The sequence below is a fragment of the Zygotorulaspora mrakii genome, chromosome 4 (genome assembly GCF_013402915.1).
Source record: "Zygotorulaspora mrakii chromosome 4, complete sequence".
Lineage (NCBI taxonomy): Eukaryota > Fungi > Ascomycota > Saccharomycetes > Saccharomycetales > Saccharomycetaceae > Zygotorulaspora > Zygotorulaspora mrakii.
In genome coordinates this window covers 945,339-968,515 of record NC_050722.1, presented here as the reverse complement: position 1 = coordinate 968,515, position 23,177 = coordinate 945,339, and the positions used below count along the sequence as shown (strand labels likewise).

At 42.8% G+C, this 23,177-nt stretch overlaps 8 protein-coding genes and 1 non-coding gene across 9 annotated transcripts; 2 read left to right on the top strand and 7 right to left on the bottom strand.

Annotated features, from left to right (window-relative positions):
• Window positions 1-100: 100 nt before the first annotated feature.
• Window positions 101-1,219, bottom strand: ERG6 (sterol 24-C-methyltransferase; the record flags this gene model as incomplete). The annotated part of the gene is made up of 1 exon (XM_037288619.1): window positions 101-1,219. One exon carries the CDS (start codon window positions 1,217-1,219, stop codon window positions 101-103), a length of 1,119 nt encoding a protein of 372 aa, XP_037144514.1.
• Window positions 1,220-2,307: 1,088 nt separating this feature from the next.
• Window positions 2,308-4,146, top strand: HG535_0D04950 (uncharacterized protein; the record flags this gene model as incomplete). Its single annotated transcript, XM_037288618.1, has 1 exon — window positions 2,308-4,146. One exon carries the CDS (start codon window positions 2,308-2,310, stop codon window positions 4,144-4,146), a length of 1,839 nt encoding a protein of 612 aa, XP_037144513.1.
• A 411-nt stretch (window positions 4,147-4,557) lies between these two features.
• SIP1 (Sip1p) lies at window positions 4,558-6,780 on the top strand (the record flags this gene model as incomplete). Its single annotated transcript, XM_037288617.1, has 1 exon — window positions 4,558-6,780. The coding sequence occupies one exon, from the start codon at window positions 4,558-4,560 to the stop codon at window positions 6,778-6,780; it is 2,223 nt and encodes a 740-aa protein (XP_037144512.1).
• A 79-nt stretch (window positions 6,781-6,859) lies between these two features.
• Window positions 6,860-8,995, bottom strand: GIS4 (Gis4p; the record flags this gene model as incomplete). Its single annotated transcript, XM_037288616.1, has 1 exon — window positions 6,860-8,995. One exon carries the CDS (start codon window positions 8,993-8,995, stop codon window positions 6,860-6,862), a length of 2,136 nt encoding a protein of 711 aa, XP_037144511.1.
• Window positions 8,996-10,074: 1,079 nt separating this feature from the next.
• ARO80 (Aro80p) lies at window positions 10,075-12,636 on the bottom strand (the record flags this gene model as incomplete). Its single annotated transcript, XM_037288615.1, has 1 exon — window positions 10,075-12,636. One exon carries the CDS (start codon window positions 12,634-12,636, stop codon window positions 10,075-10,077), a length of 2,562 nt encoding a protein of 853 aa, XP_037144510.1.
• Window positions 12,637-13,209: 573 nt separating this feature from the next.
• HKR1 (Hkr1p) lies at window positions 13,210-18,039 on the bottom strand (the record flags this gene model as incomplete). Its single annotated transcript, XM_037288614.1, has 1 exon — window positions 13,210-18,039. The coding sequence occupies one exon, from the start codon at window positions 18,037-18,039 to the stop codon at window positions 13,210-13,212; it is 4,830 nt and encodes a 1,609-aa protein (XP_037144509.1).
• Window positions 18,040-18,472: 433 nt separating this feature from the next.
• On the bottom strand, window positions 18,473-18,554 carry HG535_0Dtrna9S. Its single transcript has one exon. It is a non-coding gene; the product is annotated as a tRNA-Ser (tRNA).
• Window positions 18,555-19,588: 1,034 nt separating this feature from the next.
• RAD30 (DNA-directed DNA polymerase eta) lies at window positions 19,589-21,541 on the bottom strand (the record flags this gene model as incomplete). Its single annotated transcript, XM_037288613.1, has 1 exon — window positions 19,589-21,541. The coding sequence occupies one exon, from the start codon at window positions 21,539-21,541 to the stop codon at window positions 19,589-19,591; it is 1,953 nt and encodes a 650-aa protein (XP_037144508.1).
• An 850-nt stretch (window positions 21,542-22,391) lies between these two features.
• On the bottom strand, window positions 22,392-22,889 carry RPL12B (60S ribosomal protein uL11; the record flags this gene model as incomplete). Its single annotated transcript, XM_037288612.1, has 1 exon — window positions 22,392-22,889. The coding sequence occupies one exon, from the start codon at window positions 22,887-22,889 to the stop codon at window positions 22,392-22,394; it is 498 nt and encodes a 165-aa protein (XP_037144507.1).
• Window positions 22,890-23,177: the final 288 nt, after the last annotated feature.

Here is a 23,177-nt window from a genome sequence, read left to right as displayed (position 1 = left end):
AGTCGAGGCGCCGACCAATGCCCAAACTGCTCTGCGGAAAGACAACCGATATGCGTGCTTGTGAAAATGACGTTTTATCTCAATAATGAATATACATAGTCTATTTAGTATCCAATGGTTTTTTTGCAACAAACAGCATCATTGGCGTAAACAATTTAGCTCTGCCACCGGCTACCAGGCCGACAGCAGCTTCCTCCAAGGCGTTGGTAACTTTCGATGATCCTTCGGGAGCGACACCGACTTTCTCCATTGCGGCAACCATTGTGGACGTAAACTTCCTGCCCAAGTACGAGGTCCTCAGGAAAGTCGCTAGATCCCCGAGGTTCTGCACGTACTTCCATTCACCTGTCAACGGGTAGTACCATGGGATCTCATCGTCCTTTGCAGCTAGATCATCTTCGACGAGCACGTCGAAACCGACGTTTTTCAACGCGTCCTGGGCGACTTTCTTGGTGAACATCTTTGGGATTCCGTCACCAAGCTCGATTTCGTACGCAATTTTCCTGTGTTCTGGGTTGTTTTCGTCGTACTTGTCAGTCATGACCCACTCGTAGACGGCAAACGTACCGCCTGGCTTCAGGACCTTGTAGATCTCCGAATAGACCTGTTCCAATTTTGGCGCGTGGCACGTGGCCTCGATGGCGTAGACCTTGTCGAAGGTGTTCGCGTCGAACTCCATCTTCATGAAGTCGCCCTTGACAAAGTCCAGTTTGTCAGCCAGCCCGAACTTCTTGGCGTACCACTTGGCCTTCGCAATCTGGTAATCGTTGTTGTTCAGACCGATGACGTTGCAGCCTGTGAAACGGGCGATCTCGCGCGCCGGTCCACCGACACCGCACCCCACATCCAGAACCAGGTCGCCCTTCTTTATTTCTGCCTGGTAGGCCAGGTAGTGCTCGTGTCTGGCGCACGCTGCCGCGAAGTTCTCTCCCTTGTAGTACCGACTGAAGTGGAATGACGACCCCCACCCGTACTCGTAGAAGTCCGTCACCACGTTATAGTACGAGTGCGTGCCCTCGTTGTAGTCCTCCAATCTTTTGTCCTCTGTTTCCTTGTCGACCTTACCGTCCCAATGCTTCAAGTACTTGTCCACCGCAGACTTCTGCGCAGATTTGTTCTTCGAGATGAACGCCTTGAACCCGCTCTTCGACCCAATGTCGTCTCCATGCAGCTCCTTAGTGAACTGTGCTTGTCTCTGCCTCAATTCTGTTTCCGACATTTCTGCTGCTCACCCTCTTGCAATCCAATACTGACCAATTGGCTGCTGCTGCTTTTTTTTTCCCATCATTGCACATATATCTGTTTATATAACGCCTACGGAATACGACTTTTATCAATTGCGTTGTCTGCTTACGCCCATCGTTTACCGCCTCTGCCTTCTCTGGGTACACGATACGAGAAAAACCTTCCAGATCTCGTTCAGGGCACAAACCGGTACCAAGGTAGCAGCGAGAGGTACGAGACGTCGGCCCGTTTTGTTTAACAGCTGAAATTGATCTTTCCCGAACACCTGAACGAGATGCCAGATCATCGTCCACGGCTCCGATATCCCGCTAAACGACAGGCGCTAAACGACAGGCGCCGAGCGTCGCATCCCTTGCTACGTCCAGCGGCGGGTAACCGCGCCCTTATCTTGCCCCTCGCTACCCCTCTTTCCCCTCACCTCCTTCGCACAGCTTCTCAGCCCCTCGGCTCTGGGGTCGACGTGTTACCCGCCACTGTCCCGGCGATCACCGTCTCGCGGCTTTCCGCGTAATGTTCCGCGAATTGTTTCGCATGTCCCCCTCGCCGAGCCATAAACACAAAGTTAGAGCCTGCAGGCACCGTGCGCCCCGGCACCACACCGCAGAGCGCATTTAAGGTTTACCGCACCTGGATAATCTACGCAAATGCGTCAATGCGAAACGAACACGAAACGAAACTGAAATTGCGGAAGATTTGTAATGCGGACCTGGTGATGGTTCGTACGTCGGTACAGTTTGGCTCTGTTTCGTACGGCGGGATATTGGGGGATTGGCCGGCGGGGCTTCTGTTTCTTTTTTTCTTTTTCTTCTGGTTCTGTCATGTTCTGTACTGTTTAGTCAGGCCTGGGACCAGAGATGGGGGAACCTTCGTTTTTTACAAGGCATGATGATCAGTTATCCGATATTTGGCACGTCGGTGGCGAATTCACGACAGTATCCGTCTGGGCAACAGGAGGATTTTGAACAGTTGGCAACTCTAAAGGACTTGGAGCAGACTAGGTAGGTCGGTGCGAGTGCAGAGATATAAGTGCAGTGGTAAAAGTGTAGGGCAGGTGTGGCAGTAATGAGTACAACGACAGCTAAAAGGCCCCTGGATTTGGGCAGTGCGAGCGCAGACAGCTCGGAGAGTGCGGGCTCCAACGAGCACGAGTCGCATGAGTATCTGGAGCAGGAGAACGAGAGCGAGGAGCCCAGGAGAAAGGGGGGCAACCCGGGGAGAAAGCTGCTGGACGATGAGGCCAAGAACAAGAGAACGGCGCAGAATAGAGCAGCTCAGAGGGCGTTCCGGGAACGCAAAGAGAGGAAAATGAAGGAGCTGGAAGACAAAGTACACAGCCTCGAACAGGTGAACCAGCAGAGTGCAGTTGAAACGGAGTTTCTGAGGTCGCAGCTCATGACTTTGATGGGGGAGTTGAAGAGGTACCGGCCCGTCAGCACAAACGACTCGCAGGTGCTTGCGTATCTGTCGAAGAACGATGGTTCGAGGCTTCAGGGGCTCAAGGACGAGGATGGGAACGTGAACAAGAAAATGGACTTCACGTTCGCCTTCCCGTGGAAGGACAAAAGTGACAGGAGCGAATCGCGGTCACGCGACCAGGTGCCATCCCCGGGCTCGTCCTCTTCGAACTCAGCGTCGCAGACGCTGTCCAAGAGGAAGATGAGCGAAACGACGCCGGACACTTTGACCAACAGCATTGGCGCAAACAACAATAACAGTAACTATAGCCACATCAACAATAGTGTCAACAACAACAATACACCAAGCTCTACGACCACCACATCTGGTTGGATGGACAACGTTTTTTATTCGGATGATGCACAGAGATTACCCTCTTTTCCTAATAATGCCGGCACAGCAACTCCGGGAACAACGCTGTCTGTGACTGATCCTCTTGGGCAGGATAGTGTCCTGTTTTCGAATCATTTCAATTTTGAGGATGAGTTTGACGAGCAAGTTTCAAAATTCTGTTCAAAAATGAATGAAGCTTGCGGGACGAAAGAGTGTCCAATACCCAAACAAGCTCCAAAAGCGAGTCCTATGGTGCTATCTAATACGTGGGACGCAAACATTAGCCCAGGTGATGATGTTAGCGGTGCTGGTTCTGGGGTTGGTATTAGCCACGAGAACGAGAGCAGTAATGATGACAACGTTAAAAATAATGATTCCAAAAGCACGGACAATAGATACAAGCTTCCGCAAGATTCCTTTGACCTCGGATCTGAAGGCAACGTTTCAAAGTATAACGCACCAGCAAATGCATCAAGTGCCCCAAGTGCTCCAAGCGCTCTGAGTGCTCCAAGTGCACCAAGTCTATCAACATCGATATCGTCATCATCTATATCCAATGAAAGGCCTCTAAACATTTTGAATAACGACTCCATCAATAACTTCATAATAGGGAATGACAATGAGTCGGTAGAACGACGGACTTCCAACAACGAACAACGACAGCAACATCAACAAGAACAACAGCACAAGCAAAAGAATGGCATTTTCCCATTTTTAGATACTTCACTTGCATTTCCAAATGAAAGCGAGCAAAATCTAATATTCAGAGATAATCAAGATAGTAGTCTTCTAGCCGAATTATTGGAAGAAACGGCTGAAAATAACGATTTTGAAACGAATTTAATCAATGAGGAACCTATAGAATTTCCGTTCAAGCAAAATGCAAATGATGTTGATAATGTAGTTCCAGCAAGGGATGGGAAGTTATTAAAATGTTCTGAAGTTTGGGATCGCATCACTTCTCACCCAAAATATGCGTCAATTGATATCGATGTTTTATGTGTCGAGTTAATGGCAAAGGCGAAATGTTCTGAAAGAGGTGTAGTGGTGCAGGCAGAACATGTTCAAAAGGCTTTGGATAAACAAGCAGCTGTGGATAAAGATTTCTTTTGAATTCAGATTTGATTGATTTTCTAAGAATTACAAGAACTTTTTTTACGTGAAACAGCTCCCCGGATGCACCCTGCAGTATCGGTCGTTCGTTTTTTCTTTATTCTGTATACGTTATAGGTTCTAGGAAGTTTACTTCTCAAATATACATTGTTTCAGTGAAAAAACTTGTGTTCTTCTTGGTAAAGCTTATTATGTTCCGTTTCTTTTACATTACCAATACCTAGTTTTCATGCATTTTGCTCTAAACCTTTTTCCTCTTTACTGAAGAGCGCTCGCAAAAACTTCGAACAAAAGGGTTGTAAGGAATATATAAGCAGAGTATTCAGAATAAACCAAGAGATAGGAAAAGAGAAGAAGGCTAATGGACTGAAAAGTAAACCAATAATACAATAGCACTCTAAAAATTCATCAATGGGTAACACTCCGGCATCACAGCAGGGTTCGGGCTCAGAGGGTCCCACAGCAGACTTGTCTCATAAGTATGCTAGATTGCAAGAATTGGAGAAGGGTCGCCAACATAGTATAACTTCCCAATTATTCCCAAGCCGAAAAACAAGGCATTCAGCAGTCGAAACTGCTAGTAGAAATCGTAAGCATACGCTTTCTGGTCCCTCGGTATTCAAAACAAATTATTCAATGGCACATTCGCAGGACAATTTGTCAGGTTCTACAGAATCTATTAGGGATGATATGGCAGGACTTACATTAAAGAAGTCAAATGACCATAATGCAGAGACACCATCTTTTCTAAGTCCCGGGCCATCCGCTTCAACCGTTCAGCCAACAAGGGAGGACGCCCTATCGGTCGGTGACTTGGGGGGACATTTAATTCCAGCAGATTCCGTAAGTCGAAGCAATCCAGATTTTTCAAGTTCGCATCGTCCTAGTGTTGTGGCATTGATGAACTCACTTCGCAAAGATGGGGACACATCGGTTATCTCTTCAAAGGCAACAACAAGATCGCCATCAATGGATATTTACGGAGCGCTAAGTTTAAAATCACAGTCAAATGGAGCTGATAAATCAATGGATTTCGAAAATATTCTTGATGATGGCTATTTGCAAAGTGAAGATATTGTTTTAAATCAGTCACTTTTACAAAACGTCCTGAAAAAAGATATGAAAAGGAAAAGATCAATTAACAATGGACATGATTCGAAAAAATCTAATATCACCACAAATACAAGTCACGAAGCGAGATTGAAGGTGAGCAGTACTTCTTTCTCTTATGAAAGTTTGGAAAGTGGAGCATTACCAGAACTGAAAAAACCGAAGTCGCTAAGCACCGATGAAGGGGTTTTACCCTCGTTTCATTCAACTTCCGTAAGGAACGAAAATCAAGACCGGTCCCCTTCTTTTCCTCATCCTCATCTTGGCATAACTGATTTTGACCGAATTGACTCTTTTGAGAAAAAATCTGTTGAGCATAGAGAAGGTGCAGAAAGTTTACCTCACTCTTTTTCTTCCAATTCTTTCAGTGAGTCGGAGAGAGTAAATGTAATTCTGAAATTCAGAGATCAAATAGACAACAATGCCTCCAAAGTTGCACTTATTAGTGCTGATATTCTTTCGGCCCTAAACTACCAACCTTCGTCAATATCTGGTGGTTTGCCATTGCAATATGATAACCATGATGGGTGTTGGATTGTTCCTGACTTAAAGCTACCCCCTGGAATCTACAAACTCCAATTTTTGGTTGATGGTTTCGTTAGACATTCAAATTTCTTGCCCAGTGCGACAGACTCTGTCGGAAGCATAGTTAACTGGTTTGAAGTGCTTCCTGGGTATGAGACCATTGAACCGTACAGAGAACAAATAGATTTTGTTACCTGCAACGGAAACGAAAATAATGATAATATCCCCCCACATGCTGACAAAGCTGTTAATGATAATGATAATATTGATGAGAGTTATAGCGGTAAAAGCACTGATCGTACAAGTCAACACACTTTAATTGCACAACCTGTGCCTGCAAGAGTTGCGCGACCTGTACTTGCAGGACGTCATACGTCGTCGTACTTCAAACAAGACCGTACAGGAACACCATATTCAGATTATAAAGGTATCAGCAGGACAAGTTCTGCTGTGAGAAAATCACCTCCTGGACATCAGACTGTAAGTAGTTTCGATCTTTTAACCGCCTTGCAACCGAAAAAGTATGAATACTCTTCAGAAATACCCGAACTTTTTAAAGCTGGTAATATGTTAGGACAAAGTGACGAAAATACTTTACAACAACCCACTGCTCCGCCACTATATGAACTATCAAGCACCACAAGTAACATTCTAGATTGTGATCAAGACACTTTATTCGCAAAATTGCAACAAGGTGGATTACTAGATGCAGAAACTGCAGAGCAAGAATTTTTGGAACAATACGTTGTTCCAGATTTACCCATCTACCTAAATTCAACCTATTTGAATAAGATATTTTCCGAATTTCAGAACAACTCATATAATGGTGTTGCGGATGGAATAAACCATATAATACCACATGTCAACCTGAATCATTTGTTGACAAGTAGTATAAGGGATGAGATGATCAGTGTAGGCTGTACAACTCGTTATGAGGGTAAATTTATTACCCAAGTGATATATGCACCTTGTTATTATGCCAGTCATCCAACAGAGTAGTAGCGCATATTCCAGATAAGAAATTTACGGGTAAAATCAGGATATTAAAAAATATATACATATATATATATATGTATGTTTACATTATTGCACAATTCTTTTCACCATTATTGCTCCTGTGAGATCTTTTTTTTCTGAACGCTTCCATTCTGGACTTCCAGCGTTTACCTTCATTGTCAATGGATAAAGATTTCAATATAACAGGCAAAGGAGTACTCTTTGATCTTTCAACAGCACCCATTGACGCTACCGTATTAACCTTGGACAGCCCTCCTTTTGATGAAGTGTTGACCGCAGAGAGATGCAATCCATTGGCATCTTTATTAAAGTGAACATTTTGTTCGGTCGGTTGTGAATCATTGCTTAAATTCATCTTGCCCGATGGATGAACATCATTATGACTGTGAAGAAAAGCCCAATCACCAATGCTATTCACAGTGCGAATGGATCTGTGAGCAGTTGCATTCGATTGAATTCTTGTTGGAGCAAACATTCTGGGGTCAGATTTTTCTGATAACGAAGCATCATCGTACTCATAATCGTTATCAGTTTCGTCGCGGTCAGAAGCAGGATAAAAACCTTTTGGCTCGTTCGATAATGAAAGATCTGATTCAATATCTGATACATGATCATTATTCAAAGAATCCCTCAATAAGGTATGTTGCGAGGGATCAAATGCATTGTTTGTTGAAAGCAGAGGTTGCGGACTTTTTGGTTGCGTAGATTCGTCTTCGTCATCTGAGACAACAATCATGCTATAAAATATTATCTTTGGAAATGATCTATTGCTATCCAAAAAGTCTTGTAATGTAAGCATTTGTAGATTATCCATTGAGAAATTCGAATCATACAATAACCAGTCATCCTCTACATTAGCAACAGTTGGTTCATTATTTGATTGTCTTATTGCTGTGAAAATTTCTTTCGTTTCTGGGTTTTGCACAAGTGACAATTGTAACACTAATCTGAAATGGCCCAATGAATCGGATATTGATATTGAAGGTAGAATTGATAGGACAGAATAATCAGAGGAATCACTGTCAACATCAATGTTATCATCTTCATCCAAAGAAGTTGTTGAACCAAGACTATGTAGAGACCTGCTCACACTTGATAGTTCCGAAACCGAATCATGGTTTTGTCCTTCCTGAGAACTCTGTGAACCATTTGTCAAACCATCTTCTTGTCTTGTTACCGTTAAAGTTAAGGGTTGACCGGGATAGCTTGTAATTTCTGATTCATCTTCACTTGCACTTTCACTGCCAGCATCCTTGAGATTATCCTCATAACTATTGAAAGATACATTTTCTGATTGTGCTGGACTGTATAAATTCATTTTAGTGAATTGTTTTCGTACAATTGTGTGTGGGAAATCGAGTACTATCGACTCACCGTAATCGTCTTGATAATCTTGATCTTCTTCAGCCTTGTGAGCTTCTTCTGAACCTGTCTCGTGACCTTGCTCGTCATTGAAAAATCTAGTACTAAGAGTATCGTCGTTTTCGTTTACGCTTTCTGATAGTACAGATTTAACCTCAACCCTTTGCTGCAACTGCATATTATCTCCAGAGGCTGATCCGATACCATTTTGCATGCCGCTCGAATACGGCTGTGAGGTAGGCAGCGACTTCGATGAATCTGTACGCTCCGACACAGTCCCATAAGACCTTGGATCTTCGTTGTGATTACTCCTGCCACGTTTGTTATTAGTTTTATTATGACTATTGTTGATGTTATTAGGACTATAGGTGCTGCTCTTATTATTACTATTGGTCAATTCTTTGGCGGCAATGTCGCATTGTGGCCATCTGGTGTTCACCAACTTCAAAAATCGCGGATCTTCAAAATTGTTCATCGTGTCGATCAAGATATAATGATTCTCGTGGTTGTAAATCTTACCATGGGTTAGTCTCGTTATTTGGATGTGTTCCAAGCGTTCCAAATGGAAGTAGTCTCTAAGAAAATTCTCCAAAAGTATCCTATCTCGGTGCACTTTATCCGGAATCGATATGAATAAAATCTTCGTGTTCGGCCGGTGGTGCTGATTGTTGGAAGGATCGAACCTTTCGTTCAAGAACCTCTTCAAAAGCGTGGCCTTCAGTCTGTTTTTGCTGACTTCCTCAAAATTTCCGCTACGTATGTTCATAAGATACCACGACCAAACGCCGCCGTCGTCATTATCAAAGTAATCGTCTACCCTCACCGACTTCTGCATCTTCGCCACTCTACACTATTTAGTACAGCACTGTGAAATTGGTCAATACAGACTTCTTGAGCGCGTTTAACTACTGATACACTGCCTCCCAGTACCTGGAGTCACTGGAAAATTCCTTCCTATCTACGCAATCCCCACACAATGCCTGAACGATGAGTTCCTCAGACTTCCAACCGGAGAACACGCAACCCCCCAACCCCAAAACTAACTACATAAAGAACATCAAGATAATAGAAATGAAAATACATCTACGTTCATTCATCCATCCATCGTATGTTGTCCATGTCAATAAACACTCTCATCTTCCCCCGTTAAACATGATCAACGACGATCTTCCGGAATCAAGAAACACACTTTTGGAGCATTTCGGGCTGTAAAGTGCATCAAATTCCATAAAAAAGCCGCTCTAACCTGTTACCCCTGCAAGCTGCTGCGGCAATCCCTTCCCGGAACTCTTGCCCCAGCAGAATAACGCTCCGGCAGAATGTACCTGCCTAAGCCCAGCGAAAGAAGCAAAAACGTAATCTTTTTGAGCGCATTTCAGCTGCATTCTTCGGTTCATTCAGCAGTTCTGCTCAGTATGGTAAGACGGGTTCTAACGGGTTCTGCCTGCATAATCATGGCTGCAATTCTGGCTGCAATTAAAAAACTCGCGCACTGCCGTCTGCAGCACGCAGCGCAGCTCAGCGCAGGTGAACGCGAAAGCGCAAGCGGAAAATTTGAACGAGCTGGCGAGAAAGTGAAAATGTAATGCCTTTGAGGTAGGAGCTAGAGTGGTAGCAGGTTACCGGTGGCTGAGCCCTCTGAGTGCGCTGTTCTTGTGTGTGTATTGCGCCCGCCATGTGTATGCATGCAGCCCTTGGAAGGCTCCTGTAAGGCTCCTGGAAAGGCTGCTTTGTAGTTCCATGTCTTGTAGGGCTTTCGGGGACCCGTTCAGTTACGTGCGGATCTTGCAACAGCTGCTGACGTAACTGGGCCACGACAACAGAAGAGAGGTTGGTCGTGGGAGCGTGGCTTTAGCGCCATGGTGGCTTTTCGCATGCGTTGGTTGCCTGTCTGTGTTTTAAGCGCTTGAGACACTAGCCAGCAGCAGGTGAATCTTGCTGGTGGAAATGCGATTTCTCCATGTATTTTTGTTCGATCATTTCTGTCCATGGATCCACAAAATCCAAGCCTATGTCTTCACTCGTGAAAAACCAGTCCATGATCTCGTTCGGGAGCGAGTTCATAGGCTGAAGTGGTGCATCGTGTTGGCTCATATCTGGAGCAGTAGTGTGTTGTGGAAGGTGGTTGGTGTCCCGGGACTCTGCGATCGTGTCTGTCTGTTCGTGCTGTTCTGTTCTTCTTGGCGGCAAATTGCTTGTCTCGTTCTCAGCGCGATATTCTTGTTCACGGTTTTTGTTCTTGAAATTGTTCGTCCTCATCTCCGAGCAGAGGTATGAAATTATGGTCGAGTACCGTTTGCCTAGATGCAATTCGTCGGGCGAGGTCTCGTTGAGTATCTCAGCGGCAGTTTCTACCAACGGCAGAGTCTCCTCGATGGGGATAACGGTCAGTCTCAAGATGGTATTTGCAACGGGATTGCCGATGGTATTGGTTTTGTTACCGGTTAGTGTTAGATAACACTTGATTATGAACGCAATGGCACGGACTATTCGCGCTACCCATCTTACAGGTAGAAATCGAGCCAATCCAAATGATCTCAACCTCTCGGCAGAGACCAGAATTTCTTTGGCGGCACTGTAAGCAATTTCGACGTATTTGGCGCTTTTGGCGATCTCTTTCAATTTAAATGGATTTTCCCTCACATCGACTTGTAGCGCCAGTGAGTATATGTACAACTGGCAATACGAATAATCGCAAATGAGACTTTCTCCGTCTACCATTAATGCGTGATAATTCGGGTTGTTTGTTGCGGGACTCAACAAGTCGTTGTAATTCTTATACCAATTTTCGATTAAAGGTGACAAAATCTTTAATATGACCAGGTTAGCTCTCGGATCTTTTATGAATAATTGCAGATTTCCCTTATCGCAATATATAGTCTCATTTCCGATTGAGATTATTTTCAATAATTCTATCTTTGCCTTTTGACTCTTGGTAAATTTCAATTGCGACGGTAACGGAGTTGTTTTCTGTCCTTTGAAATATAAGTTTTCGTTTACATTACTTGCTGCATGAAACAAGATATACTCGTCATTCAAAAATTCAGTTTCCACTTCTTTCCAGATTCTGCTTCCCTCAGGAATTTCGTAGAGTCTCATTTCTTGTACAAACTTGAGCCACCGTTTTCTGCTTTTATCATTCTCTAAAATATGATTAAAATACAAACTCTGAATATCTTCTGCTTCATCATTCTCTTCGAATTTTATATCATTGAGTGATTCGGCTAATATTGGTCTCTGATTAACTTGCATGGCAGTTTGTGTTTCAGCAATATGAGTGGCGATAAAGATTTTGCAGTTTGTTTCAATGAATCCCATATCCTGTGCTAGTCTCACAGCAGATCCAGTCAGCATCCAGGCCATTCTATCACTTCTTCTGATAGATTCCAAACCGATTAGTCCTTTTGTTTCTTTAATTGTACCAATATCGCGTGTGTCTCTCCTGGAGCTGTCACTTGACTCAGAATCATTAGCGTAATCCTGCCATTTTGAATGTATCGCTCTAGGGTTCCATTCGGTGAACAGTAAAAAGGCTAGAACCGTGCCTATAGATCTCGTGCTTGCCTCAGCCCAAATGGTTTGTGAAATTAATCTTTGACTGTAAGCCCATAATTTCTCATGAATATCTAATGCACGGTCACCACTCGAACCTTCAAATAATTTCAATTCGCGAAATGATTGGTAACGGCTTGACACTGTCAGGATAGCACAAAGTAGTAGAGGGTATCGTACCAATTCCTCAGGTTCTTGCAATTGTAGAGGTATATGTGGAAAAAAGGGATGCATCCTTAAGAAAAAAGCATCTATTAGTTTTATAGCCTCCATTTCAGAAATCACCCTATCATCTCCAATAAATTCAATATCGGTGAGCTTCGTGAATAATTGAGGTTGCATATTGCCTAGCCCTTCGAATGAAAAAGGCGCAGCTCTGGCTGAGCTCTGTGTATTATGTGCACACTCAGGAGGTGCTGATGATTCTTGGTCAATAGAAAAGCTTTTGACTATCTTGCTGAGAGCATTCTGCATGCTGGAACTGTTTAATTCTGAATTTATGTCAGGGCCTTCACTATGTGCAACTGAGCCAGCAGCTTTCGCCAGAAATTCGAGAGCATTCTGCATTGAATAAACCTCGATCTTCCATTTAGAGTCCAATGCACTAGTACCACTGTCAGATACTTCCTTGGAATGAGTACTGGATTCATAACCGCACTTTTTAACGGCACTCGCGGTTGGAATCCCACACATGTCACTCACCTCTTGCCCTATGTCAACACGATGTTTTGAGGGCGGGAACTCGCATTTCTTTCTTTCTCTTCGGCAACGCAAACATGGTGGTCCATGAGGATTGCCAACAGGCCCCATGTCGCACTTGACTTTTTTCGTACGACAATTGAGGCATGCTTTGTAACTTCTTCTCCATTTAGCGGTCCCTTCTTTCGTCAATTCTCCATGTCTCTTCGACGATAGCTTACCCATAATATCTGTCAAACGATACCTGCTCGTGAAAGATATTTTTTGAAGGAAAAGAATGTGATATTTGTAATCTTGTAGACCAGGTCAAATTACAGATTTTGCCGAAATACAGGGTTTTTTGAAATGTCAGCTTTCTGGCACTTTTACATATATGTCTGTTTACTCGGAAATCCGAAAACAAGGATGAGTTGTGGTATATGGGTATTGAAATATGAGATAATACATGACGTATAAATAATGCAATTGAGTAATATAAGAACGTAAATAGCCTCACGCTACCATCCTAAAAACTTTCTTCTAATTCACAAGTTAGAATACTTGAAGATTATCAAGCATCAGCTCACTACCAGGGTAAGGTCTATGATTCTTCTTTTCGGAGAAGACCTCTCAGCGTACAGCATGGCTCGCAATCCTCTGGCTAAAATTCGATGCTGTCGCCAAGCAAGAGGTAAATGGCTTTTATTCTGCATGCTGCATGATATATGTGCTAACTACCTTGAGGCACGTCATTAATAATAGCAACAGCTACGCTAAAATAATAGATCAAAAAAAAATGGTTATAACAAAGTGGGCTTTTTAGCTTCTTCCTGCAAAGAAGGGACCCTTGTGAAAAACATTATTTTGGCTTTTTTGGTTAGCAATCTTTGAAAGTCTCTTGTAAATCTCTTCATCCAGTTCATCCAATTCATCGACATGGATATCAGCGACACCTCCATCATCAATGTCGTCAATTTCGATATCAAGAGGATCATCACCATCATCGTCATCGTTATACAAGAACTCGTCTATATCATCGACGCTCACAGCCAATCTCGCCAAATCCTTAGTATCCTGATTGTAGGATTCTCCACTGCCATTAACGTATAACGGGGCTTGGTTTGATTCGGTTGAAAGATGATGACCGCTGTCCGAATTGCTGCCTGTAAAACCCGGAGTATTTGAATCAGTATTATGATGGTTTCGCTCATAATGCGGTGAAGCCTTTGCTAATTGATAAAGATTGCTGTTGTTATAGCTTTCAATAGTATTGGAATTGTTGGTGCCTGCCGAAAAATTCTTCTCGCTGATATTGATATCTTCAACAACATAATCTCCATCTTCATCTAGCTCAAGACTACCCACATTATACGAATTTTCATCAGCTGTGATAATGGACCTTTCTTGATCTTCAATATATAAGTAATCATCAATATCTTCGGTATTTTCGGTTTCCTCGAATTCTTCATCCTTCGTGGTTCCATTTTCATCACTAGTAAAGTGCTCATTAGTGCCAGAATAATAAAAGTTTCCCTCTGAATCAACAAAGTACTCCAAGCCATGAGAAGTGCTGTAAACAGTGTTCTCCCCCGTGATAATAAGATCGTCTGGCACCTGCAATGTATCATTGGAATCATATTGCCGCTCCAAACTGCCATTTTTTTCATCAAATATAGGAGTTGCAAAGGCTGATGGCAAACTATGTTCACTGGTGTTGTCTTGCACAAGAACAGCTCCTTCTTGGAGAGGGTTTTCCTGGTCGTCGCACATTTTGCCTCCGGCCCGATACCTTCCGTATAACAGCTTATGAAAGTACATGAATAGCAGGATCCACGCTAACGGACCGATAACTAAGCAAGTGAGGAATATTGCAAGCCTTATTTTGATTCGATGGTTCAAACTTGGTGATGCATTACCACCAAAGCTTCCACCGCCGGAAATAACTGGTCCCGTTTGCCATGTGCCTGTCACTCTAGTACGCGTGGACCGACTTGGTGATACATCTGAGTTGACCAAACCAGTTATCGGAATAGACGGATCTATTAGGGATGCTAAAGAAAACAAACTTGGAACAGTATTGTTGTATAACTGTGAATCGTTTCTGCTCACATATTGAGCCAAATCAGAAACATAAATGTTTGGGAAATAAACTTCGGCTAATGAAACTAGATAATTATGGCCGCTGATCAACATTGGAACAATCTGTCTCACCTTAACTTGGGAAACATTCACGCTCTGTCTGACTTCTCTAATCTTTAATCTTGAAGATTTATCTGAGGGTGATAAAACTGTTGTTATCACTTTATTGTTCGTGGAACTAAGTAGGACATTGCCTATGACTACCTCATCCTGTTCCATTTGGAATTGAAAAGGAAAGCTTAAAACAGAAGGCAAAAATTGAAAAATTTGAGCAGAGGCCAGTGGGTTCCCGACTAAAAACTCGTAATTCAAACTATATTTGAAACCAATGGTTACAACGACTGAATCCGGATCTGGGACGACCTCTGTTGGCGGAGCTATCAAACGTGGAAGAGTCTCAGTAACACTGGGATTAAACGTAGAAGTGAATGTTGTCTGCAAACTCGATTGCATCACGATAGATTTCGGCAGCCAAGTTGGAAGTTCAGTAACTCTAGTTTGATCTCTTGAGCCGATATAGATAGGACTGGAGCCATCGGAAGTAAGCTGGGTTCCCCTTGTACCTGAAGGAAGGGGACGAGCGGTGTCAATTGACATATTGCTAGTGGTAGTGGATTTATGAGATTTAGATGTTTTCACAGGTGTCGGATTGATAGAAATGAACTCTGAATTAACATCACGACTGGAACTTTTCGTTTGCGAAGAAAACGATTGTTCAGATCTTTGATCTCTATTGGTCTGACCAGTGCTGGCAGACGCAGAGGAGGATGGTCTTGAGTGAATGGCACTATTGGAAACTGCATTGCTATTTGGAGTGATGACCTGAGTTGAAAAATATGAAGCAAAGTGAGAGGCACCGGAATGCACTGATGCTGATATGCCATGACTCAATAATGATTGGAGGATGTCAAGTGAACGGGACTGATCACTGGTGCCTGATGTCGTCTGTATCAGTTGTCCTGATCCTGAGCTCTGTGATGAACTTTGGATTCTTGTAATTGATGAGTAAGAGCTCGACGATCCCGTCACTCTGCTTACCGCTGTTGATTGCAAAGATCTGCTTTGATCTTCGACAATCGTCGACCTCGAAGAAAGTTGCTGTCTACCCATACTGCTGAATGAAGCCCCTGGTGAAAGAATATCGGAAGAATAAAAAGTATCACTGGATGATATGTCACTATTAAGGATCAATTGTTCGGTGGATGCTCCATTTGAAATCATATTGGTTGTTGTTACTATAGGTGCCCTTGTTGCACTTCTTGAGAATGAATTTATAGGTATTTCCGATGACGTAGTGAATACAATTCGACTACTAGTTGATAATGCACTAGGACGTTCAATCGCCGAGTTTTGAGCAGCGCCAGAACTAGTCAATAGTGTTTCTTGGTTTATACTTGTTGAGACGCCTCTTGCAGCGCTGCTGCCTCCCGTTGGAGCGGTTGTAGCTGAAACTCGCATAGTATTTCTGTACCCATCCGATGACTCTATGTTGCTTAGCAAGCTACTAGAGGATGATTGGTCCGTTCTGGTGCTACCATCGACCCGACTTGCAGCGGAATAAATATCTGTTGTGAAAGAAAAGTGTGTTGAAGCTTCTGAAGTTTCAACCGATCTAGACCTTTCACTGGAGCTGTAGGGTCTCACATCCTGCGCGGTAATACTGCTCTCTGTGTCCAGAGAAGAAACAATTTGGGAGGTGCTTTCAGATGATCCTGAGAGAATCGTTCTATATTGATCTGTGGAATCCTGGGGATCAGAAGTTTCGACATTTGGTTCAGTAGAAAATGATGATGCTGTCACATATGACATACTTGATATGCCAGAAGATTGAAAAGTTGGCGAAAATGCAGTTGACACCATATATGTGGTTGGCGGCGAGATATTTGAAGTTCCTTGGGTATCAGAAGTAGTTGCTGTCTCCAAATCCGTCGCTTCTCCATAAGGTAAGGAAGAACCATGTGGCAAGTCGGTTAAACTTGAAGTCGATCGGAGAAGTGAGGAACCTTCTTGAGCTGCAACTGATTCGTATGATACAGGTGCGTTACTGTCTGAGGTACTTTCAAAGTTTGTGGTTGCAGCAGAAGATGAGGTTGGTAACTCGGTATATATCTGCGATGCCGGCGAAGAGTCAGAGAAAAATGTGGCTGCAGTAGTAGCTGAACCAAAATAAGCAGCAGGCTCTCTGCTGCGGGAGTCGATTCTAGATCCAGTCGAAGTGCCTACCGAAATAATAGCGCTTTCCACTTCATCAGTATATAAAGAGGCGGAATCCCTAGTTGACCGCCGGGAGGTAGTGCTGGGCTCTGTTTGTCTCCTGTAATCAGCATCTGTAGTTGTGAACTCTGGATTAGGTCTTGATGTGAAAACTGCATCCGTGCTTGTTGTGAAAACTGCATCTGTGATTGTTGTGAAAACTGCATCTGTGCTTGTTGTGAAAACTGCATCTGTGCTTGTTGTGGGCGTTGGTACTCTGCTCGTTGTGAAGACAGAATTTGCATTTATTGCCTTAGTGCTTGTTGTAAAGCTATCATCTGCACTAGAGGAAGTTGCCTCGGCACTTGTCGTGCTCAATGCTTGTGCGTTTGGCGTGGGCACTGCATCAGTACTTGTGGCTTCACCTACCCCGGCACTTGAGGTCAAAGTTCCCGCTCTACTTGTTGTGGGAATTGATTCTGCGCTTATTGTGGAAGTTGCTTGTGCGTTTGTAGTGGATGTTCCTTCTGTGTTTGTTGAGGGAATTGATTCTGCGCTTGTAGTGACACTTGATTCTGTGCTTGTAGTGACACTTGATTCTGCGCTTGTGGTGGACAATGCTTGTGTGCTTGTTGTGGATGTTGCTTCTGCGCTTGTTGTGGGAGTTGATTCTGCGCTTGTAGTGACACTTGATTCTGCGCTTGTGGTGGCACTTGATTCTGCGCTTGTAGTGGCACTTGATTCTGCGCTTGTGGTGGACAATGCTTGTGTGCTTGTTGTGGATGTTGCTTCTGCGCTTGTTGTGGGAGTTGATTCTGCGCTTGTAGTGGCACTTGATTCTGCGCTTGTGGTGGCACTTGATTCTGCGCTTGTGATGGCACTTGATTCTGCGCTTGTGGTGGGGGTTGCTTCTGCGCTTGCCGTGAGCACTGCATCAGTACTTATGGCTACACCTGCCCCGGCACTTGAGGTCAAAGTTCCCGCTCTACTTGTAGTGAGAGTTGATTCTGTGCTTGTTGTGGAAGTTGCTTGTGCGTTTGTAGTGGATATTCCTTCTGTGTTTGTTGTGGATGTTCCTTCTGTGCTTGTTGTGGAAGTTGCTTCTGTGCTTGTAGTGGACGTTGCTCCTGCGCTTGACCCTGCAAGTGGCATGAAGCTTCGCGAAATACTGGGCAGTGTACTTTCACTGGCATCGTAGTTCGAGAGTGTTGACCCAACTGTATTTGATTCTCTCTCTGTGTTCGATTGGGCTCGAACAGCAAGTATGAATACGCATATTATGCACAAACGTCGTATTATTACTTGGACTTGTTGCATATGACCATGAAGCCCTTGAAAACAAACTCTGATCGATATATCTCACCGCGTGTAATGATCTTGCGTGCCCTTTGTTACAGAATGGCTGAATGCTATGCGAACTAAAGGATTGATGTGGAGGTTTTTCCTGATATCGCTAATTCATGATGATAATTCTCTATCTGTTCTAAATATACCTTCTTTTGAAGATTTTCCAATTGTTAATTCTAATGCATATACAATAAAAGTAAAAAAAGAAACTAAACGTTTTTTTCACCTATCTTACGGGGCCAAAAAGGAACCAGATATCGAATTTTTACTGAACAAAGGCGCCCCACGTCGCCTCGTTGACTAAAAACAAGAGAACTTCGGCAAGACAGATTGGGAAATATCCATTTCAAAGAGCCTTCCCGTTTAGGAAAGAGCCTCAAATAGGGAAAATGGGCAAAAATAACGACAACTGCAGGACTCGAACCTGCGCGGGCAGAGCCCAAAAGATTTCTAATCTTTCGCCTTAACCACTCGGCCAAGTTGCCTAGAAAAATAACATGCATGTATGTGTTGCCAAGATCCTCTAGAAATGAATAAATGGAGCAAGAATGAAGTCACAATAAGTGATAAATAAGCCGTTTCACTGCTAGTGTCGAGATCTTTGAGAAAAGAGCTGGCTGTTTACATTGAGATAGAAGTAAGACGCGCTCAAGAAACGACCTGAAAGAGTATGAAAAAGAACCTTTGCAACGGCACAGCATAAGGGTGAAGTCGGATGAAGCCCCGACAAAATATCAATCGAGTCTGAAGATTCCTTGGCTGATGTTGGATCGTGAGAAGCTTACAATTGGGGAATTTGACTACAGAGGAATCTATGCTATGGAATAAGAAATAACGAGGTGTGCTATAGATTGTATGGGATCGGAAAATTGGTGTGATGACAACGGGAATTCTAAGCTGATGACAACGGGTATTCTTTACTCGTCGCCCTCTTATGGCGCACAAGGTGCAGTTTGTCAGGTATAATTACTGACATATCTGCCAGGTATTCAATCTCAAGTCGTTTAGTTTTTATCTCATTTTATGATGTAGGGAAAGTAAGGACTTATATATCTCTATACTGAATAATACAATACCATTACTACAGCTCAACCAACTGAGTATCGACAGTTCCGGAAATATCCTATATAAGTAGATGCTCAAACTCGATCGATATCTTGTTGGTATTTGATTGGTCTTTCTCTCTTCACTGATCATCATGCCATTTGGAGAACAGTAGCTTGGCCACCCCTGCGGAACATTGACATCTAATATCCATATCAAGCATTTTTTTTACCAATATATTATGTATTCTTGCAGTACCAATTGAAATATGACGAATATGTTATCGCTTTCAGTTGGCTTGTGCTACCATTGGCGGTAATAGTGCGAAAAACCCAAAAAGCCTTCAAGATCGCAGCGAGCTGTATATGCGTGCGTACTCAACAAATTTGCTTCACTGAAAGGATGTCACGACGCTTGCATTGAATGTTGGAACGAGGTCGGATTTCTGCCTTAAACTGCATGCCCACCACTTCTTCTACTGTTTTGAGAAATACTTCATGATGCCATTCGATGACTCAGGCTTGCTCTTTTTTGTTTGCTTGATACCTTTCGGTCCTTTGGTCTTTATCCTTTTAATTGAGTGTGACTGTACCGGCGTTGATGGAGTTCTTTTTGTGAGCAAAAGTCTTTTCTCTCCTATAGAGATATTCTGTGAGTTTTCGTCAGCTCCGTTAATATTCTCGGAGAGTCGCATTGCTACGTGATAATCTCTATGTTCTTGTAGATGTTTTTCAGTCGCAAATGTCAGTCGACATGGCTGACATTCAAATTTTACCTCGCTTGATAAGCACGGTTGCCTGCCCGGGTCCACGATTGCTGGTGAGACAGATCGAGTTGCAGGATCGTCTGACTCCAAAATTTGTGCCTGATTACCAAACATATCGACTATACTCTTTTTTGATGAAAAAACTTCAAAATGAGAAACGGACATATTGATATTTTGCAGTGGATAGTATTGCACTTCTTTTCCAAACTTTGTACCAAGTTCCATAATTAATTTGCTTCCTACTTTTAAGAGACATTGACTATCTATTTTTGAGCCTGTCTTTGTAAGCGGTCCTGATTTGCTATGTGTCAAGCCGGATTTTGTTCTAACAAGTACAGTGACTGTTCTTGGAATTACAGTTTTATCATATTCCTGCTCTAACTCATGCAGTCTAGATGATAACTCACCGGAAAATACCTCAAGCCAAGAAATACAGTCCACCAATGTTTTACAAGAGTCACCGTTCATATTCTTATTTGACATCATAGATTTGACCATTGTTTGCGGTGTTAGGGGGGACCAGTAGTCGCCTCTGACCAACGCAAAGAGCTTTTCAGCCAAGGATCCGATCTTTGAGCGCTCTATGACAGTACTTTTGTGGTTTGCATCTTTTGAACTCAATTGCACTTCAATATATTGTTTCAGGTCATTAGGGGAAGATGACCACTTCTCCCTTATAAATTTAATACTACCACTATTGGGTGCATTCAAAGCATCGATCAATTCTTTTCCCAATAAGCCTCCTAATGACCAAAAACTTGTTATTTCGAATTTCCCACAATCCAGAAACGTCTCGGTACACCGATTCAGTATTACCGTTTGAGCGTTAGGCTTTTTAAAATTTGATGCTAATTTACAAACTGTTTTTGTTTTCGCTACACCACATGAGGTCGTGTACCCAAGAGACTTCTCGATTTGCTCTCTGATAAGCTGAGTAAGTTGTGATCCCAACGCAAGTAGAACATCATCCCAGTCATCTATTAGGGGAATAGCATTTGGATTATAAACATCACCTTCGAATTTTATTTTTCTAAGACTATCCGGAATTTGTGGTAAGTATGCATCAAGTTGGTATTGTCCATTGATAAAAATTTCTCGGATTCTTTCCAAATCCTCTGCGTTCTTTTGATGGGGTATAAGCTCCTTGCTGAACATCAACTTTTGAAAGCAAAGTCGGCCTAGATCTAGAAAAACCTCGTCAACACTTGCTTTTTCTGCCAGGTCACAAAACTGTGTGAAAATCTTGAATATTTTTCGGCTTTCTCTCCTGTAAGGGTCTAGCGATACCTTATAAAGTTCATTCGGTAGCTGTTTGTCCTTGTCTTCCATCCAGGATCCACAACCATCATGATACTGCCAAAAATCTTCACCCTTCCGGAATACAGCAGTATGAATAGGTATAATTTTGTCTGATTTTTTTAAAGCTTGCTGAATAGTATCCATTCTTGATATTCCATATTTTCTTGCAGCGTAAGAGACAGCGATGATAGAATTCCACTGTACACATACAACGGGAGCGTCCTTGGTATAGCCACATCTGACCTCTTCAACCTGTGCAAAGAAGGCATTTGCGTCAATGTGGGAAAGCACTGCTAATGGCGAGATATACGCTTCCTCCTTTGAATTTAATTTGATAAGGTCACTCCATTTGAATTTCGACATCAGAGAGTAGGTTTAAATAACAACTTATGCATGAAACTAGTTACTGTGAAATATACAATGAATAGCGTTAGACATATAGCAGGCAAGCAATCTCTGAGGCAGTATCATTTTTCTTTTCAATTTTGTGCTGATAACAAGCGAGAATAGTAATTATGTCTTGTAGCACAAAATTAAATTTTGATGTTCTCTAACGGAAAATTTAGAACATGATGTAACAGCACAACCTTTTGCAGTTTTTGGTATCGAAGGCGGAATGAATTATGATTTACTATACAAAATCAATAGCTCATTATAATAAACAGCAAAACACAGCAGCTACAATCCGAACTTAGAGGATGGTGCAGACTCTTAAAGATTATAGCTATCAGGTATTTTCTGTTACGATTTCAATATTCCAATTTACTGGATTATAGCTCAAAGAACTCTTTGAGAATTGCAAGCATCAAGATTAAGAACAAGACAGATCTACGATGATTGGTTAGAAATTTACGACAGTGAAAAAAGGACCAATATAGTCATTACAGGGCTATGTTGGTGAGTAGTTGTCGAAGTAAATCTTGTTTGATCATAAATCGGAAGATAGTATGGAGGTAAATTCAGCCCAATATCCTGAAACCAGAATATCGATACCAAAACCAAATTCCAGAGTGTCTCAAACGTTAGTGAATGACAAGAAACGCATTTGGGGCAAAAAATAAAATAAAATTCGGAGCAGCTTCAATTAATCCATCAACGAAAAAAATACATTATAGTTTTTTTTCAATAAAAAACCCTAGACTAAAAAATACAGAAATTGAGTAATGATGTTTCTTGCTTTTGGATATTAAACCTTATGAGATGAAGAAATCCATTATTTTTCAGGAATTTCAACTTCACCAGCGTTGATGGCGTCAATGATATCGTGAGGGTTTTTGAAGTCGACACGGCAGCCAACGGACTGAGCAGTTCCCAAGATTTCCTTTGTGACAGAAGCCAGGTTTTTACCGAATGACTTTTCTCTCATTTGTCTGGCAATCTCAATGATGTCATCCAATTGGATGTTACCACTGTGCTTGACGTTCTTGTCCTTCTTTCTGTCTCTTGGTGCTTCTTTCAAAGCAGTAATGACCAAAGAGGAAGCAGCTGGAACAACAGAAGCAGTAGCCTGTCTGTTTTGGATTTTCAATTGAACAGTAACTTTGATACCTTTGAAATCCTTGGTGGCCTTGGCGATATCTTCACCAACCTTCTTTGGGGACAAACCCAAAGGACCAATCTTTGGAGCTAAGGCAGCAGAAGCACCGACTTCACCACCGACAGCTCTCAAGTACAAGAACTTAACTTCATTTGGGTCAAACTTTGGAGGCATAGTGTCTTAATATTAAGCTCGTGTTTGGGGCACTCTACTTTATTTGTAAGTCCAATGAAGAAAACATATGTAGTACTTCTAATACATCTTATCATTTTATTCATCTTTCATTACTATCTTACTGGGGGCGAGCTCCAGACCAGAATGGCGAAGATGCATCCATAATCCTGTGAGTCGCCGGAGGGCATGAGCAGTCTGTGTAGACTGAGCAGTCTAGCGCTCGGTGTAGCTAGAGTGAATGCTCAGCCCGGCCGGCATGGCAATTGAGCCTGGGATCGGAAAGGTCGA